At 38.1% G+C, this 18,252-nt stretch overlaps 2 protein-coding genes across 2 annotated transcripts in view; one reads left to right on the top strand and one right to left on the bottom strand.

Annotated features, from left to right (window-relative positions):
• ANO3 (anoctamin 3) overlaps window positions 1-18,252 on the bottom strand; it is a 166,687-nt gene that overhangs the window by 15,835 nt on the left and 132,600 nt on the right. The window contains exons 11-14 of the mRNA XM_065755419.1: window positions 17,481-17,602; window positions 16,468-16,602; window positions 11,298-11,394; window positions 8,323-8,383 (exon numbers count right to left, since the gene is read on the bottom strand). Coding sequence (XP_065611491.1) covers window positions 8,323-8,383; window positions 11,298-11,394; window positions 16,468-16,602; window positions 17,481-17,602 — 415 coding nt within the window. The remainder of the gene's footprint in view (window positions 1-8,322; window positions 8,384-11,297; window positions 11,395-16,467; window positions 16,603-17,480; window positions 17,603-18,252) is intronic.
• MUC15 (mucin 15, cell surface associated) lies at window positions 1,583-6,319 on the top strand. Its single transcript, XM_065755765.1, has 4 exons — window positions 1,583-1,640; window positions 3,316-3,893; window positions 5,279-5,431; window positions 6,125-6,319. Exons 2-4 carry the CDS (start codon window positions 3,341-3,343, stop codon window positions 6,283-6,285), a joined length of 867 nt encoding a protein of 288 aa, XP_065611837.1. The 5' UTR covers window positions 1,583-1,640; window positions 3,316-3,340; the 3' UTR covers window positions 6,286-6,319.

Raw genomic sequence — 18,252 nt, 5'->3', positions numbered from 1 at the left:
CTATGCAATAAAAGCAGTCCAACAAACTCGGTACAACAGCGACTACTGCAACAGTTTTCAGACTGGAAACTGCTGCTTAATACACATAGGCTACAGCTGAGTGACAGCTCTGTCTCATCTCCCATGCCTGGAGTACCCAGCCACCTTGTCTCCATATGGCCACAGCTCTCCATCTGCTAACACTTGTGCTCACTGCTGGAGATTTTGCCTTCCAGGAACAGAGGGCCAGCATCCTGGTGCTGCAATGCAAGTGTGTGACACTTAGCCAAGAACTGAGACACAGAGCACCTCCTCGTTAGGCTCTAAGTCACCTGAGCAAACAGATTTTGCCGTTAATAGGAGGTGAACTGAACTGCTAACAAACGAGTGACCCTAACAAGCCCAGTGCTAAAGCTGAAGGCAGCCTTAGTGACTTTCATACAATTGCAACAGTTACTCTTGAACAGAATTGCAATCTTTTTAAGGTCTTGCTGTTTTCGAACACAATACAACTATTTACGTTTATATTTAAGTATCAGAACCATAAGGTATGAGCTTTAGCAGGAAGCACAATGTCAAACCTAGCATATTAACTCCAGGTCACTTAGTTAATGCTGCCTATGATACAAATTTGGATGCAAATTATTGGTGTTTGTTTTCAGATCCCCTGAGCAATCTTGTTAATGCGTGTCCACCCAGACACGACAATCAGTATGAGATGGATGTTGGGACACACTACAGGAAGTCTCCTTTATGAGAATGCCAAAGAAAACCAAAAACCCACAGTACTGGGCTCTGTCCTCCTTCCTTTTACAGACCAACGCCTCATACCCCAAAAGAAGCAATAAAAAGGATAGAACCTGGCACAGAAATCCTTCCACTTGACCCCTGCAGCATGTTGTGACAATGCCTCTAATTGTCCCGTAAGAACATCTCCTTCGTACACCATATCCTCAACCCTTCTCTTGATGAGAAGTTTTGAAATAGCAATTGCTCTTGATCCTTTAAAAATCTGAAGTGGATGCAGATAACAGAGCATGGCATTCCACTCAAACGCTTCTGAGTCACTCTTCACCACATACCATACCAGTCTAGAATAAATACATGCAAAGAACAATAGAATAAAAAAAATCATGGGTTGACTAGATCGTCACATTAGTCTTCATTTTATAACAATATACAACAGCATGCTTTCCTTAGCATAACCTTTTTTACTTTATATTATACAGACTTTTCACCTCCCAAAGTGTAGATTAGAAAACCTCGTGTTAACAGAAAGCTGCCTTCTGTTAAATTACTAGCTGTACACTACAAGGAACAATAGATTCTATGGTTTACAAAACCAGCCACCCTTCACAAAGGGTCCAAAGACTTCCAAAGGATTAAGCAATAAGGACTACATACCCCCTTTTACCATAAACACTGCAATTTCTGGAACCCCGTAATGACAGAGCTGGCTCACGACGACAGGGAAGCTGCTCAGGCCGGTTCTCAGACTGTGTTCAGCAAAGCACTGCCCCACCTCACTTCACCTGTACTGTGCATTCCTGACGAGTGTGACACTGTCACATGCACAGCTCCTGCACTCCGGTGCTCCCACCAGGCTGGCTGCACTCTTGCCACAGCACTATTCCAACACTTGCATTTTGCAGAGCTCCAAGGTAAGTCTGAGGGGTGTTTTTAAGGCTTATTAGTAGCAAATCTAATTAATAACTGCACTATTCTTTTCTATGGTATTTGGGAAGCTCTGAGGTATTATTGCAGTCAAATTCTACATGGAGCATACCTCTGAGTCAGTTCAGAGTCCCTTTTAAATGCTGGGTGTAGAGAACTCTGTATGTCAATGTAAGCCAAACTTCTGTAATGAAAGGTTTTGCTGCCCTGTTACCATTTGAGCTTTTTAGTTGTACAGACAATGCACACTTAGAAAGCAGTGCTGGCTCATCTATACTACATAATAGCAATACTGCTTTTCAGAATGTACTAAAAACTTATAAACCACTTTCTCAGCTCCATACATAAATTCATTGAAGTTTGAAAATGCAATATTCATTGCTCATTAAATTTAGAAGTGTTCAATCCTTGAAAGGCAATCTGAATTTCAAAGCCAGCAGCCACAGGTACAAACATTCAGTACACTTTTGGAACCATCATTTACTTCCGCTTCTTTCTGGATATTAGGAAATGATAAACTCTCTATACTCTGCTTTATACTTGTTCTGTCTATTTTTTTCCAATATAAAGGAAAAAAATGGTTTGATAAAACTTAAAAAGCTCAGTACATATGCAGTCTCTGCAAACCTGAACGCATTATTCCAGACCTCAAGAAACAAGTGCCATTAAGAATTTTCTCATTGTGTCAATTGTTTAAGCTATATCATTTATTAGATAAATCATTTTCTAACTACAGTAATGAGAGAAGTAAAAAGTACAAGGTTCAGTTTAATAACATACAAAGAAAAATCCTTTACATCTATAGTTCTGGAGATTATTCTCTCACAAGAAATTCAAATGATTTTTGATGCAACCTTTTTGACTAAGTCTGGACTTTCTCAAGAGTGCAGGTGAGCAGACGTGTGCATGTACACCAGTAGCTTTTAATTGAGCCTTGCAGCACAGAAACAAGTGCAGAGTGCAAAATCCACTAAAGAAACACGATGGTAACCATCTTATGTCTCATTCCTCACGCTAAAGCCAACCTAGGTAAACTGGGAACCAAAGTGGAGCTTAATTCCATTTTATTACTGCCACTCAATACATTAATTTCCACTGAATTGGTGCTGATCAATATGAGCACCAGTAAATAAACAGAACAACTTTGTTTTCCACTAATAATGCTATAGGAATAGCACTATTTGCATATTAAGCTCTAAGGGCAACATTAGGATGACACTCCATGCTCAGGGTCACAAAACCTTACCCACCAAATTGTAGGGCTAATTGTTACAACAATTCTTCCCAATGGAGAGGGAATAATAATATAACTCTTGAGCATGCTCTTAGCACTTCCACTCTTCCTACCACGGCCTAAAGTGCATCATCCAACTACTTTCTATACAAAGTGGTTTTGGATTATTCCCCTCATAGCATCAAGCTTATTTATAGAAACATAGAAGCTTTTTTTATTTGTGTACAAAAAGCAGTTGTTGACAATCAGTACTCTTCTGAGTCACTGTTAAAGTCCTTAACACTTGATATAAAACTTTCAGCATCAACATGTGGTCAACTACTGAGACTTTTACAGCCTACCACCTTTTTTAAAGAAACTTATTTGCATCTTAAATGTGTAGTTTTGTTTTGCAGAATAAAATAATGTTTTGCACATTTTCCATATAGCAAAACAATTTTTGAAGTCAATACCATGCAACCCTCCTGCGGGATCACTTTCCTTTTTCTGCTTGCCACAATTCCCTCTGCTGGAAGTAGAGCAACTGTCAATGCCAGTAAGAATGTAACAGAGAGAAGAGAGATGAGCAGCCAGCCAGTCAGCACACCTCTGAGATCCACTGATGGCACCACACTACCTTCAGTGTTCACTGTGGCATCAAAAGATGGAACAAATAGCTCTGCCCTGAACTGGAGGAGAATACTGATATCCTCAGCAACATTTACAGCGCCGGGTGACTTTTCTACAGCAACCGAAGATGCTGCTGTGGTTTCTGCTGGTGTGCCATTCACAGTGGCACCAAGCAGCTCTGCACTCACAGGCAGCACCCGTCCAACTGCAGCGCTCCCCAGTGACAGCGCTTCCACGATCTCTACCTCACTCCTCACAGGCACTGCTCTGAAATCCCCCATAGTGATGCAGGATGGTCCTACACCAAACGTCAACATCACTCAGCAGACAGCAGATCTGAAGCATAATTTTACCAAGACTTCTACTGTACTGTCTAACGAAGAAGAGACCGATAAAGGTGAATACATAGCTACAGACAAACTAAAGTGGATTAATTAGAGGGCTGGAAACAGATGATCTCTGAGGTCCCTTATAACTCAAGTCATTCTATGACCCTATAATAAACTTCTAATAATGAAATCAAACCTTTTTCTTAAAAACAAACACTGAATGGGATGCTACATATGTTATATAAATTAATAGGTGTCCTAGTATAGACTAAAATGCACCTAAAACAAAACTCTGGCATCTCTTACCAGTTTTCTCACATTTCAGCTATAGACTGGCTGACTCTTATTGCACTTTTATTATTTAAAGAATTATACGCAACCTTACAGCACCCAATTCCCTCAATTCCAGCACTCCTCAGTGTGGACAACTAGTGAAGGAAGGAAAAGCAAGCAATAAAACAGTACAAAGGGTGGTGATGTGGACCAACAGAGCCTAAGTACAGAAACAACGTTTTAAATGTGTAGCACATCAACTTACTAAAGTTCAGAAACTTTTATGACTAAAAGTGGCTTCTTTTAAATATTTCCAAAGGAATTACTCATTTTGTGTTAATTATCAAGTTGAGTATGCGTGGGAAAACAATGGAGCCTGAAGCTTCCATGACACTTCTCTATCCTACTGTTCCAAGCTGGGTCTTTAGGAAAAGAAAAGATCACTAGTTACACTAATTTTGCCATTAATTAGCTTTCAAGCTTTTCACAGAGGACTGAAAGGCTTATCCATTGTATCCAGTGCAGTACAGTGTGTACTAAAAGCTGAAGGAGCATCAGGCTTTTACATTTTCTATCACAGTGCTAATAATTACAGCATACCCTATTTTTAAATAATGTGACTGAAGAGTAAGGGGGGGTGGGGGGAGAGGCAGTTCAATTTCATCAGAAAGAGAAGTGCTTAAAGAAAATTTTCACGAAGCCTGAGGAGAAATGCAGTTATTCTGGGAACCGTTCAGGTACAAAAAGCATTTTGGGTCTTCTTACCTTTGAAAATTAGTCATCTGAAATTAAGAGGTTGCAATTTCAGCTGCTGGTTTAAATTCTTTCAAATAAATGCACTCAGAGAGTGACTGTTGCTTGTTTATTTCTTTAAACAAAAGGGTAGTATTTGATTCTGTAATTAAATTAAATTAGGCTGAAAACTCACTTGGCCTTTTTTTTTTTCCTCCCCCTTTTTTTCCCATTCCCCTGAAAATCAAAGATAGAGATGTCTGTTTTCCTTTACAAAGGCTGGTAATTTCTGCAGAGAGGTTGGTTTCCTCACCATATGCAAAGTGTTTCAGATGCCTAATGATTTCCCTCCATGAGAACCTTGACTTCCATAAAGTGAAGGTTAAGTACCTGATTATACAAGTTTTTGCCATTTTAAACTCTTTTGTCCTTTTTTTTCCTCTCCTAGGCAAAACCAATAAAGGAGGAATTATAGTTGGCATTGCTGTTGGAATTTTGGGATCTATATTAATTGGTCTGATGGGACATTTTCTGTGTGATAAGAGAAGGTCTGAATCATTTTCCCACAGAAGGCTTTATGATGATACAAGAAATGGCCCAGGTAAGAAGCAGCACAAGTACTTTGCATAAGCTCATGCCTTATTTCCATATGGAATCATTTAAATGATCTGGTCTAACTTTTTTTGGAAAATAGTTAAGGAAATATTGGGAAATATATCATCAAGTACAGTCAAACTAATTTTTATCTGACAGTACTCTCCCTTATTTTTAATTATAACTTAACCTATTCTCCCCATGACTCTACACCTCTCCCTTCCTTTCCCATCATTCATCACAGACTGTTTTTAAATATCAAAATATCAAGGAATAATATCACATCTGGTATCTTTTGACTTTTCTATGAATATGTATAAACTTGTACTCAAGTGTTATCACGCAGTCTCCAAACATTCATGCTCCCAGAGCTATTTTAAAATGTTTAAACATCAAGAGTTTAAACACATTTTTTTCTCATACACAATCTAATCAAAACTAAACTCTGGCAATATGTCCTTTCTGGCTTAAAAACACAACAGTTGAAAGCTGCCAGAGAGTCAGATTAGGAAGCAGCTTTGGAGATGGACCACCCATAAACAAACTGAATGGACCACCATAATCATACTGAATGGATGCTACTGGGAGGATGTATTATCCTCAAATGCTGAACTGTGACCTTTGCCTACCCCACTGCCCCCATGAGTAAAAAAAAGACTTTTCAAGCAATATAAAAACGATAATCATATGACTCTTACAGTTCTCCACTTAGATAACTCGCTTGGACCACATGAAACGAGTTTTGGGACTGCTCCTCATGGCAAATGCAGCACAGCAGTCATGGCAGTGGAAGACAGCGCAGGGTGCCCACATGACAGCATCCCTATGGATGACATGACACCATCCCACTCTGAACCATAATGCTGGCTTTGGATTATATTCCCGATTGTTGTCCCAACACTGACATATTAAGTGCAGGGCCCAGGGGCACAGCAGCACTCTTCTGCTTTGAAATTAGATGACTGATTTACAGTTTTCATGGGAAGGTTTTAGACTTGCTTTCTTAGGAAAAAATACAGAGAAATAGCACATAGGTAAAATTCTCCCTTGTGTAACTTTGGACAAGAATGCAGACATTGTAACAGCACAAACTCTGGCTAGAACTGCAATATTATGTTAGCGTCAGTACAACCTTCTTCCCCTAAAATTCAATGACCTCAAGGTGAAACTATTCCATCCAAATATCATTCCTATCCAATTAATGAATCAAGACATTAATTTTCCTGCTCTACATTTGTATCTTCCACAGAGAATAATACAAAAAGAATTAGCTTGACTTGGCTTACCCAGAGGTTGAAGTTTGCTCTGGAAAATGGAACTACTGAGTAACATGAACTAAATTTAACCTTTGACTGTGATTACAATTAAAAACATTACCAAAGGGAAAAATGAAAGACAAGCCTCTATTCATCTGTCAAACTGATTGGTTATTTGCATTACAGGTGAGACCTGTGGAAATTACGCAACACGTTTTGTAAAGATTAGACAGAAGAAATACTTGTCTCAGTGTGAAAGGGAAGGAATTAGCACTGCCATGCACATAGATATCCTAAAAAGCACGTGCTTCGTCCAGCTAATGAGTAAAAATATGGCAATAAGATGCAAATAACTGCTGTTTATCTGTTTGCAATCTCCAGAAACATCTATGTAGAAAGAAAGAAAATGAAAAAGACAGCTACCAGTAGAGGTACAGATGTAACAAAAGACAAAACAAATAGAATGAAGTGCCCAGAAAATAGCTACTCACATGAAATACATGCTTGATACTATGATGTCAGAATGCCTAGAATGCAGAGCTGATATCAAGTATGCCTTGGGTTGGGAGGGGCCCCAAGGATGCCCTTCAGTTGTGTTAATTTTTAACAATCTAGATATGAATTTTGCATGTGTGTGCATATGGCTTGTGCTATCTTGGTATGTCTTTTATGTTTGCTTATTGTTTTTAGCTTCTAACAGGCATGGCTGTAAAATTTGTAACATGTTTACCCTTCATTCTAAGTAGAATGGTTACTGTTTATTCTTACATTTTATGTAAATAAAGATATCTTGTGTTGTTTGACTATTTAGAATTGTAATAGCTGGCTTCAATTCAGGCATACGTATGTGATCTGATGTTATTATCTCATGGTTTACATAGACAAATGTTTATATTGGTGAAATTAATTATCTCCTGCTCCTAATTCCAGTCGTTCCTACTTTCCATTGGCAAAATACAATTAGGTTCAGTGAAAACTAATTCCATCAAGTGGTTTATGCCAGAAACATCACATCTGTCTTGCGTGGCAGTGTTATATTGACCTTCTAAAAGAGGAAACTACTACTAGTAATTCCTTTTCAACATAGACCCTGTGGTTACCACCCTGCTTCACTCCCTGCAATGTCAGAATGAATGTGTTATTTCAACTAAGAACTGGAATACAGATATATAAATTGCTGTAAACATCTATAATCAAATCTTTATTATCCTCTTATTAGCTCTGCAAAGCACTGTCATTCATTCTTCAAGAATTCTGTCACAGGCTCTGAGCACCTGATGGAGCCATAGTCTCCCTGTTCACTGCAGGGCAGTTGGACTAGATGACCTTTAAAGGTCCCTTCCAGCTCTAAGGATTCTGTGCTTCTATGAAATTATCCCATATGTTTGCCTGCATGATATAAAACTCTGGCTTAAAAACACTTAAGGCACTAAAAACAGTCATTATATTAGCAATAAAGGGTATTATTGTCAACTACTGCTAGCACACTAATTGAAGTGGATGAAAACAGGGAAAAAAGAAACATTTATGCAATAAAGACTTAATCCTTCTTTAATTTCTGTTATTAACTATAATCTCTTCATCCAGTAATCCTCAAAAAGGGTCAGGTCAATTAAAAAATAAATAAATAAAATTTACTTACCCCAGATTGCCATGAAAATAGCAAAGAAGACAGTCCCTCCATTGTCAAACAAATGTGTGACCTGAATAGAAAATAAGTACATCAGTAACAAGCAATATTGCCACCTTCATTTCAGCACCAAACAAGCCCAGAGTACGTAACTGATGCCAGAAATTAAAAGCCAAGCATTCCATTACAAAGTCCTGCTCGCATGTTTCTTTTAGCAATGTTTGTCCCATCCTATTTTTTGCCTGTAATTTGAGCTGTTTTCATAGCCTGTCACTTCAAGCATCTCCAGACTGCTTGCTTCAGACAGTGACCAGACAGGCTAAAAATTCTTCTAGAAGTGGCCTCAGATTCTAGGTCAGGTTTCCATTCAATATTTTTTATTTCAAGGCTTTCACATGCCTAATTTACTTCAGGTGCTTCACATTTTGTCCTCTGCACATTACTTAATGTTTCTTAATTTCACTCTCTATTTCTCCCAAGTTACTCTGCAATTTCTCTGCATGCAACAATAGTATATAATCCTTTACATACCGACATCACAGCAGACTTTCCTTGTTAAAAGGCTAGAGCCCCTCAACTCCAAGAAACAAAAAATAAATTATAAGTAACCACCTCTGAAGTGCAAATCTGAATCATGTATTTAATTTCCCTTCATAAATGCTCTAGTTCTTGGTAGATTTATCCCTTATCTCACCATTCCTTATATGTTCTTCAGGGCAGAATATGTAATCTTTGGACCTTACAGCAGAATACCAGTAGAAAATGTGGAATAATTAGTTCTTGCAAGCCTGTGGAACACCCTAGGAATCTCTCTTGTGCATACATCAGAATTTATATTACAAAATTACAGAGCTTCTTACATTCAAAACATAATAAAAAATGGTATTTAGGAAGCTGAAATTAGGACCAGTGCTCTTTAAATCAATGTCAGGCTGCTAATTGACAGCGAAGTAAATTATCCAGGAATAGTGAACCTACATTTCTTCTTATGAAGGGTGGTTAAGATGCTACTGAGCATTCGCAAAAAAAGGGGGAAGAGATGAAAGAAATGGGCAGGAGCAAGAAGGAAAAATGCAGGTTTTGTATTTGCCTGGCTGGCAAGAAACCGCAGAAAAAGCATTTGAAGTATATGATTCTCCTGCATTACTTTGTTTTCTCCAAAGTACTCTTCTAAAGGGAAATGTAGGGAAGCAACTTTTAATGGAAGAAACCCTGACAGCAATTTGAATAAGAAGAAATATGAGCCCAACTCTCTCATATAAATGAGGCAGATTGCATGACATAAACAGGCTTGGGGAGGTAAAGTTCACTTTGCTTAATAAACTTAATTCTAGCATACTTGCATACAATGAGTTGTTCCAAGGAATAGAATAAGCATCAGAACTCGTATTCCAGAATGAGTGTTACCCTGCAATAAGACAAGAAGAACTTCTCTTCTATAACAGCTCTTTGTGTGTGTGTGATGAAGATGTAAAAATAAGTCAAATTCTCTTAACAATAAAATCAGAGGGAAACATAGACAGGCTCCTTTTCAGGAATCAAAAGCAAGTAGGACATGCTGTTTTCTTAACCCAAAGAACAATACAATGCTTTACTTTTAAATAAATTTTTTACATCAATAATGGTGCTTCTGAAAGTACAAAGGAATATTTCATTTGAAATCAGATTGTACTTTCTGGCATTACAGATCACTTTCATTCACTAATTGCTGTGCAGATGCAGTGGAACTGTTGACGTGCTTGGATTTTTGCTGCTCAACTCAACCAGCACAGGGGCAATCAGCAGGACATGAGCCCTTATGGACACCAGAAGTTTCCTATCAAGAAGATGAGTGAAGATGTAGAGGACTTTGCTTTGGAGACAACACGGTGAATGAAGGCATTACAGTTATATCCTCACAGTTACACAAAGCCTCACTGAAATTCTCTTGCCATGCAAGTGGCCAGATGGTTATATCCTTTCCCAAAGAGAAGCCTTTCTCTGTCTTCTCAATGTCAATTCTTTCACATGAAGTGCATGTTATCCCATGTATGCAGAACACAGATTCTTGGTCAGACCCACATGGGGGAGATGCAGAGCAGACAAATCCCAAAAGGAGAAGTTTGTTTTCTGTGTTCCCATCTGAAGCTGGCCACTTTTTCAGGGCAAAAGCAGAAAAAGCTAGCAGCCTACACTACTTTCCACAAGTTTTGCAGACATCAGAAAAAAATGCCTGTGAAGAAGGAACATAAATGGTTACTGCTCATCTTCCTTAGTTGTCACTCGATTTTGTTTCAACACAACTGGTTTGAAAGTGCATGGAAATATGGATGGAGTGCCCCATTTTTTTGGGATGCAATTAGTTTTTCAAAATGTGACACTAAAACGCATGACATAAGAGCAAAATGCGATATACACATAATTGAAAGACAAAGCCAGCTTTTTATTAACTGAAGTTGTTGAAATAACAGTATGCCACAATACTAGTGTATATTAATTTCTTGTCAAACTGCAGTGCACTGCTGCATGAGTTACTTGTCATCTAAAAAGAGAGATTTCCAGGATGGATTGTAAGATTTACATAGCATCGTCTCAATTAAGAAAGCTTTTATCTTCAGTACAGAGTTAAGTTTTACTTCAAGTCCTGTCTAAATCAAGATTCCAAATCTAATGAAGAACTGATTATTCACTAATTAAGCAAGGAAAACAGAATGATAAACCAGCTATAATGAAAAGTAGGATTAAACTCCCAAGAAAAGTGTTTATTTATTTATTTATTAATTTAGGGGAATTTATCAATTGATAAATTCCCCTAAGAAGTTAGAAAGAAAATGTTTTCAGAAAGTAAAGCAAATTTCTAAGTCATCTCTGAATCTCCTAGACTATTTAGAAGCAGGGATATAGGGCATTGTACCATCACACCATTTGCTGAAACAAAGGCTACCATTACACAGTGAAAGTGGACCTTTAGACAAAAACATTCAGGAGAGCAGTAAACAAATAATTACCTTGGCGTATATGCAGCTTTCATTGAGCTTTTGTAGCGTGCAATTGCGTTCACACATAGGGCACATGATGGTTTCATTTGCCTCGCAGATCTCTTTGCTTTAGGATAAGATAGGAAAATAAAGGTTATAAAAGGGCTTTCAGACTTTTTGAGGCTGCACCATTTGTGGTCTCTATTAGTTAACAGCATGCCTAATCACAAAACTGACTCAAAACAAATGAAAAGGGAATGTTTAGCATTAAAAGCTTAATCTCAAGTCAGTAACCCTAAAACTGTGGGCTTTATAGTTGATGTAATGTCCTTGGGCATCATGCTACAATCCTTGTGCTTGTAAACATGCCATTCACTTCAAAACAAGTATAATGAACTGAAGAACAAAACATCGTTTCCTAGTTGCCGATCAAATTACTGCATATACCACATATAGAAGACAAAAAACTTGAGAAGATGGACATCACTGATTTCAGTCAACTTATCCAAGCTTACATCAGCTGAAGATCTATGCCACTGTATGATTTTGTACACACTATGATCAGTGGGTCACAGCATAAAAACCCACTAAGAGGGAAATCTGGCATTAGCAATTCAAATCTTTGCATTTTTATTACCTAAGAAAGAACCTGTGGTTCTTCTTTCTAGGGGATAATAAGAAAACAATATCCTAATTTTGGGGCAAAATATCTACAAACCACATTCCACTGTTTAGAGGTTCTAAGGTTTGGGAATATGAAGTCACTGACTTCATTAGGAATACTCATATTCAGAGGTAGTATATAAGTAAGTGCCTTGACGAAACAAAATGAGAAAAAGTACAAAAATGAATTATAAGGCAAAATTTTAACCATGGTAAGTAAGCAGAGAACCTCAGTAATCACCATGAACAATGCTGACAAGCCTAATGTCACACTAGCAAAGTAATGGTATATTGCAAACACCAGGGAATGAGTAATTTCATTAACACTGTGCTTTCACTTCTTCTCCTCATAAAACCTGAATTTACAGTTCTAATACTATATGGAGTATTATGTTTGTTTCCAAATGAATACATGTATTAAATCCCATCTGACAGAATGGTAAATGAAAGACCACAGCTGTCACGATGTAACCTTTTGAGATCTTAGGTTGTACTTCACATCATAACCACTAATTCACAAAAGCCCTACAACATAATGTGGACATAATTGTTGCAAGGAATCCTGAAAGCAAGAACGAGCGGCGCTATTGTTTCAGAGCAGCAGATAACTTTTAGTGTACCACCATAAGAGAATTTTCTTGATTGCATTTCCATGCAAGTAAGCAAGCAAAGGAAATCATTTTTCAACAATAGGATACAATAGTTTGATAATGATGCAATCTGCTGTCCAATATAAGGCTGAATTCAACAGTATGTAGAATTTAAATTCAACATAATAACTGCTAGATGTTTGCATTCTCTACCTTGAGTTACAGTCTTGGTGCTGGTTTTTGTTTGTTTGTTTGTTTTTTGCATAACGTGGATTTTACTGAATTATTTTGCCAGTGATAGATATGCTGTGTTCACACCTGGCCAGATACTAACAGTGATAAATAAAGATCTGTAGAAAGGTGCCAAAAGCAGCCTTAAATACATCAGATTTAGTTTATATAGGGTATGACAAGTGATAGCTTGATGTTTTGATGATAAAGATGCACAATACACGCACCATGAAAGGACCTGTAAAGGTCTAATTAAAGCCCTTTTCACAACAACCACATATTTCTCAGCTCAGGAAGGGCAAATGGATCAATAAATATTTACAAGTGTATAAAACCAGACGTACATGCTCACTTTCTGCTTTTTTCTTCCTTTGTATCTGAGCCTTTAAAATGTAATCCAAATATTCTGGAAACTGCTATAGAGTTGGTTCGTTGTTTGTTTTTTTCACTCTCAGAACTTCTCTCTTGGTTACACTCATTTAACAGCTGAGTCCTGGAAGTATTGGTTGACACAACAGCCAAAGCACCCAGGGAGGCCTCAGTGCCAAATCCTGGCACCAAGCCTGATTGCAATCTCATATAAGAAAAAGAACATCTCCCATTCCAACATGCTTTCAATAAATCTGCATCTCTGTGGAGAAAAATTGGTTTCTAAACACGAGGCAAACATGCACAATTGCTTATAGCAGCATACAATCCCTGATATTGCAGTGTACTGAGGGGTTGCCTTCTCATTTTATTATTTCAACTTCTTTCTCCATGCTCAGTCACTGAGTGATTCAATCCGATTTGAAAGCTTTCCTAAAATTAAATCTGAGAAAGCGAGGGATCCTCTATAACAAGGGGCAAAAGGCACTGTGAGCGGGGCACAGAAGGAAGGGTACCATCAGAAGGGAGCAAATATGCTCAGTTTCAAACTTGCTGTGGCAGCCAAGGATGAAATTCACAGACTGCCTTTCCATTCCAGGACTGAAGGCCCTTGGCTGCAAGCATTCAGCAGTGAGAGTTCCCCTATAACCACCTCATGGCAGAACAGACAGCGGGCATGGCACTGAGGCAGGCACCTGTACACTGCGTGACCAGGATAAACTACTTCTTAGGCATGACAGCATTTTTTCACGAGCTTCTGATTATTGCTGCAGCAAACCTCAGGCTGTCATCAAAATCAGCTTTTGATTCTGTGGCAATGCAGCTCATGTATGTTCTCATTCTTTCAGCAGAGAAATATTAAAATGGTCTTTTTCTGTCTGCAGCCACTAGAGGGGGGTTCGTGATAGCTACCTTCAAGCCAGCTTCCTAATCCTGAAAGGTAAATGGGCATTTCTGAGAAAAGCATGCTTCTGCAAAAATGATTTCCTCACTTGCAAGTTCAAGTTTTGTGGACAGATGAAAACCGTTCCTTTTTCCCGCCCACATAATTCACAGCACTGTAAATCAACACTTCCTAATATCCACTGATTCATAATTATAGACATTAATAGGATAAATGCTCAGTTCCACATGAACGGAAAATAACACTGGATTTGGGGTAACGTGGCCATGAGGACACTGCCATAATTGGTGCTAATTGCTACTGGGTTTCCTGTGCCTAGATTTGTTCAGAGTAATGTACCTGGATCTGTCTCTTCCCGATGGCTGATGCACATTGTGTTTGCATAATTTCACGTCTGCAGAACTCAAAATCAAAAAGGATATTTTAAAAATGATATGTTGATATAGTAGTTTCTTTGGAATTCCTACAGAAACACTAGATAAATAACGTCATAGTCTCAGAGCACAGTGAGAACTAGAACACATAGGTTGTGCATTCTATCTGCCTTATTATGGACAATCTCACAGCACGTCTTACTAATTTGTTTACAGCAATGCACAGAGATGATGCTATTGTGTCATGACAAGTCAGAGTGAATGCACAAATTCACACTCCAAAATCCCGAGATGACCTCCCCAGAATGAACACGTCCAGATTACAAATGTTTTGGGACTGCACAGAGCACACGACACAGGCCTGTGCACTAACACGCTGTCGGTGTTTCTGAAGTTGATACTAGTTAATGTTAGCTATAACAATATATAACTACTCCTTGCCCTTAAACCTATACAATAGATTACCTGAATTTCAGGCTTTTGCTTCTAGAAAGGAGTCCAGGTGGGACTTAGATCTGTGTGCAGCCCAGCATTGCACTAAAGTGCCTCAGGGTGGAACATGAGACAACCAGCCTCCATGAACCAGCCTGCTTCATCTGCAGCTGCTCAGCAGCAGCCAAGAAAAAAAATTAGGATTGGAAAATATGAAAGCTAGTTTACGTCTGCTTAGCTGAGAATCGTGCCCTGAAACTTCTGCAAGCAAAATAACTGTCTCTCCTATAAACATGCTAAGCTGGAGACACGTATTCAAGGGATAAGCAGCACACAGTGCTTGCACAAGCACACAGCAGCTCAAAGTTTGGATGTATATAATTAATTTATTTAAATTCTGAGAAATTCTGTTTTTATTTATTTTTTCTTTCTGGGGAATGCCAATGCTACAACTGCTCTTCTAGTGCCTGGAATATCAAGCTATGCCCTGAGCACAGTAAATAATGACAAGATCCCCCTTGCTGTAACTGTGCCATTCTAAAGGTGAAGAACGCACGTCTCCCAGTTCAATACTTCTAACACTTGTGCTCAAGAACAGGATGACCCCCTACTTGCTTTTCATTGCATCTCTGCATTTCATGTACATTTATTGTTCAAAACAGCCCTAATACAGAGAAAGATAGCATAGTTTCCTGGCTGGTACATTTATTGCATTTTATTACTTTTAATACAGGCTGAAGTTGTTAAGTCACTCTGGAGTTTGGTGTAAAATGGCATGCCTGAAAAGGGCTTAATTACAGAACTGCAGAGCATAATAACTCACTGTGTGACAGAAAACAAAGACAGTTCCACACAGAGCTGTCAAATACTCCTGCTCCCAGTGCAGGAAACATTTCCTATGAAATCTGATCCTACCATGCTTACTGCCTAAGCATCCAAACTGGTTGGAGCAGCAGCTATAATTGTATGATCACTAATATCCTTCTGTTTGATGATAATCTGTTGTAATAAGGGCGCTTCCTCTTGAAATGGTTCCTAAAAACACAGTCAGCACTCAAATCTGACACTCTCATCACTATTTCTAAATCGACATAAATCACACTCAGAGCAAAATCACAACAGTGGGAAACTTGGAAATGAGGTGCCTTTCACGTGGTTATATTGCCCTCGAATGGCTGCAGATCACCTCAACAAATTTGACACTACTAACATTTGGAGGGGGAAAAAATACACATAGGTAGAAATTTACAGCTGAACTAAACTACAGCCTAAGGCAAAATGGAAATAAAAATAAAGATTGTGTCACTATTTACACCCATTATCTTAGAATTAGCATAAAATGATAACCTACGCAGTACAGTTGACATTAGAACTGGTATTTGCACTTCTTTCTTACAGACAGAATGGAAATCATTGCAGATGCAATGGTAAGAGTGCTTGCTGTAAATGCTATGCATCCAGCTTGATGCAAAACAGATATACAAAGTAGGTGGACTTGATTGAAGAACCCAGTGTTCTACTTGGTTATTATTATGATTACAATATTTGAAAAGCATTTAAAAGTAAAATGATCTAACTTGTGCCAGGCTGTTCTTTATTTTTAGCAGGCTATTTTATGTTTTTTAATGGGATTTTACCTCACTTGGCTGGAGTCCATCGTAAACAGCCCATAAAGGAAAACAAAGAGTCCAACCAGGGCAGCAGGAATCAGCATTCCAGTATACCATCCCAACCAGGCAAAATACAGTCCGATTTTTTCACCAAAATATCGCCTACATGAAAAGGAAACGTATACATTTTCTCAAGTTAAAACTTGCAGTAGCCACCATCTTCACAGTAGTACAGAAATGCTAACAAAGAATCACCATTACGAGCTTATAGTAAATGCTGTTGTCAGTTTACCAAAATGTTTTAATTTAGGCTAGCACAGAATTCCAGTCACGCTAATTGCAGACTTTTTAGAACATGTATTTTATAAGGATATAATTGAAGTATTCTGCAATTTTCAGTTCCTCACAATGACTTAATGGAGGTATCCATTTCAACAGCCTCAAATGGAGGAAACTTTATTTACACACAAATATACAGACATACACACAGCCTCTAGAAAGCAACAGTATAGGTTGGCACCGCTTAAGTATTCTATTATAAAAATCATTTATGAGAAGCACACACATAATATGACATATTTCAAACTATTAACAGAGATAATAAGAGATGGGAAACGCAGGCTGGAAATTCAGCTGTAAATCTTCAAAACTTGGGTATCAGTTGCAATAGCAAGCAAGAGTTAAAGCAGCAGTGAGCAGAAAATGAGAAGTAAGCACATGCTTAGCTCCACAGCCTATGTATTTTTCTCTGCTTTACAATTGGGAATCTATGACATTAAAATGCTAATTGCTTCTTATTATTAATTTCCAACCTACAACTGGATCTATTTATTTTTATTCAGCCTTGCACAAAAGACCAACCAAAAGAAGCAATTTAGAGAATCCCTTTCTTACCTGAGTAAGAAAGTAGTAAATTTTACAGAAAATAGTACTAAATTTTACAGAAAGCGAAAAGAATTAACAGTTTAGCAGAATAGATTATGCATCATTTCCAGGCTCTTTCTATCACAGAAACAAGCTGCTCGTAAAAGTACTAATACCTGATTAAATCAAGAGGTTGGTACTTGTACCACATTCCCCACCGTGCCCAGCGCTCATATAAGAGGTGTCTGTGATTCTGAGCTCCGTGTGTTTTGATGGGATGTCTGCTTTTGTGGCTTCCCTGAAAAAAAACACCAAGAAATGAAACATATTACCAGACACTATGGAAAATGAATGCATTCCTTCTATATCTGAATCTAATTCTAAATGAAGACTCTACTACTCCTAATAAATAGATCTCAATTTGTTATGGACAACTCCAGCAAACATCACCTGCAAGTACATAAGTTGGCAGCAAGAGAGACAGTTATATACACTTCTGAAATAGCCAGCTTCTCCAAGAAGTTAGTAAACCCATCCTAAGGAGAATTGCTTGTATTTGTCATTTTACATCAGTTCTGAGGCACAATGTCTTTATTGGATTTCTTCCCCCCCCCCCCCCCCCCCCCCCGAATGTCCTTTCATTGGGCAACACTCAATAAATAAAAATAAATGGTAAATAAATATTTCATCAAACAACTCACAGCTGAATCACACTGTGGGAAGAAAACAGAGACACTCTTAAACATGAACCTGATAGACTCAAGTAGTTCTAGTCATTCTGAATTTTATAATTCGATATCTTGAGAATTGCTCACATTGAAACACTATTTGTTGGAATCTGCTATCTGGTTTATGAATGACTAAAAAACAATGTTTTGCACTAAAATCAGCATAACTCAGAAAAATACCAGCATGGAGCGGCCTTTGCAACATCTAGAAATCCATAAG

This window comes from Cyrtonyx montezumae, unplaced genomic scaffold, assembly GCF_038088225.1.
Source record: "Cyrtonyx montezumae isolate F1298 unplaced genomic scaffold, pur_monq_1.0 scaffold_10, whole genome shotgun sequence".
Lineage (NCBI taxonomy): Eukaryota > Metazoa > Chordata > Aves > Galliformes > Odontophoridae > Cyrtonyx > Cyrtonyx montezumae.
The sequence above is the reverse complement of the archived record's forward strand: the minus strand, read 5'-3'. Positions and strand labels throughout refer to the sequence as shown.

Bases quoted from the DNA above. Each gene is read 5' to 3' on its own strand.
- MUC15 (XM_065755765.1), top strand. From the start codon at position 3,341: ATGCAACCCTCCTGCGGGATCACTTTCCTTTTTCTGCTTGCCACAATT. The intron at 3,894-5,278 runs GTGAATACATAG...TTCCTCTCCTAG, and splicing joins CGAAGAAGAGACCGATAAAG to GCAAAACCAATAAAGGAGGA. The intron at 5,432-6,124 runs GTAAGAAGCAGC...TGACTCTTACAG, and splicing joins TGATACAAGAAATGGCCCAG to TTCTCCACTTAGATAACTCG.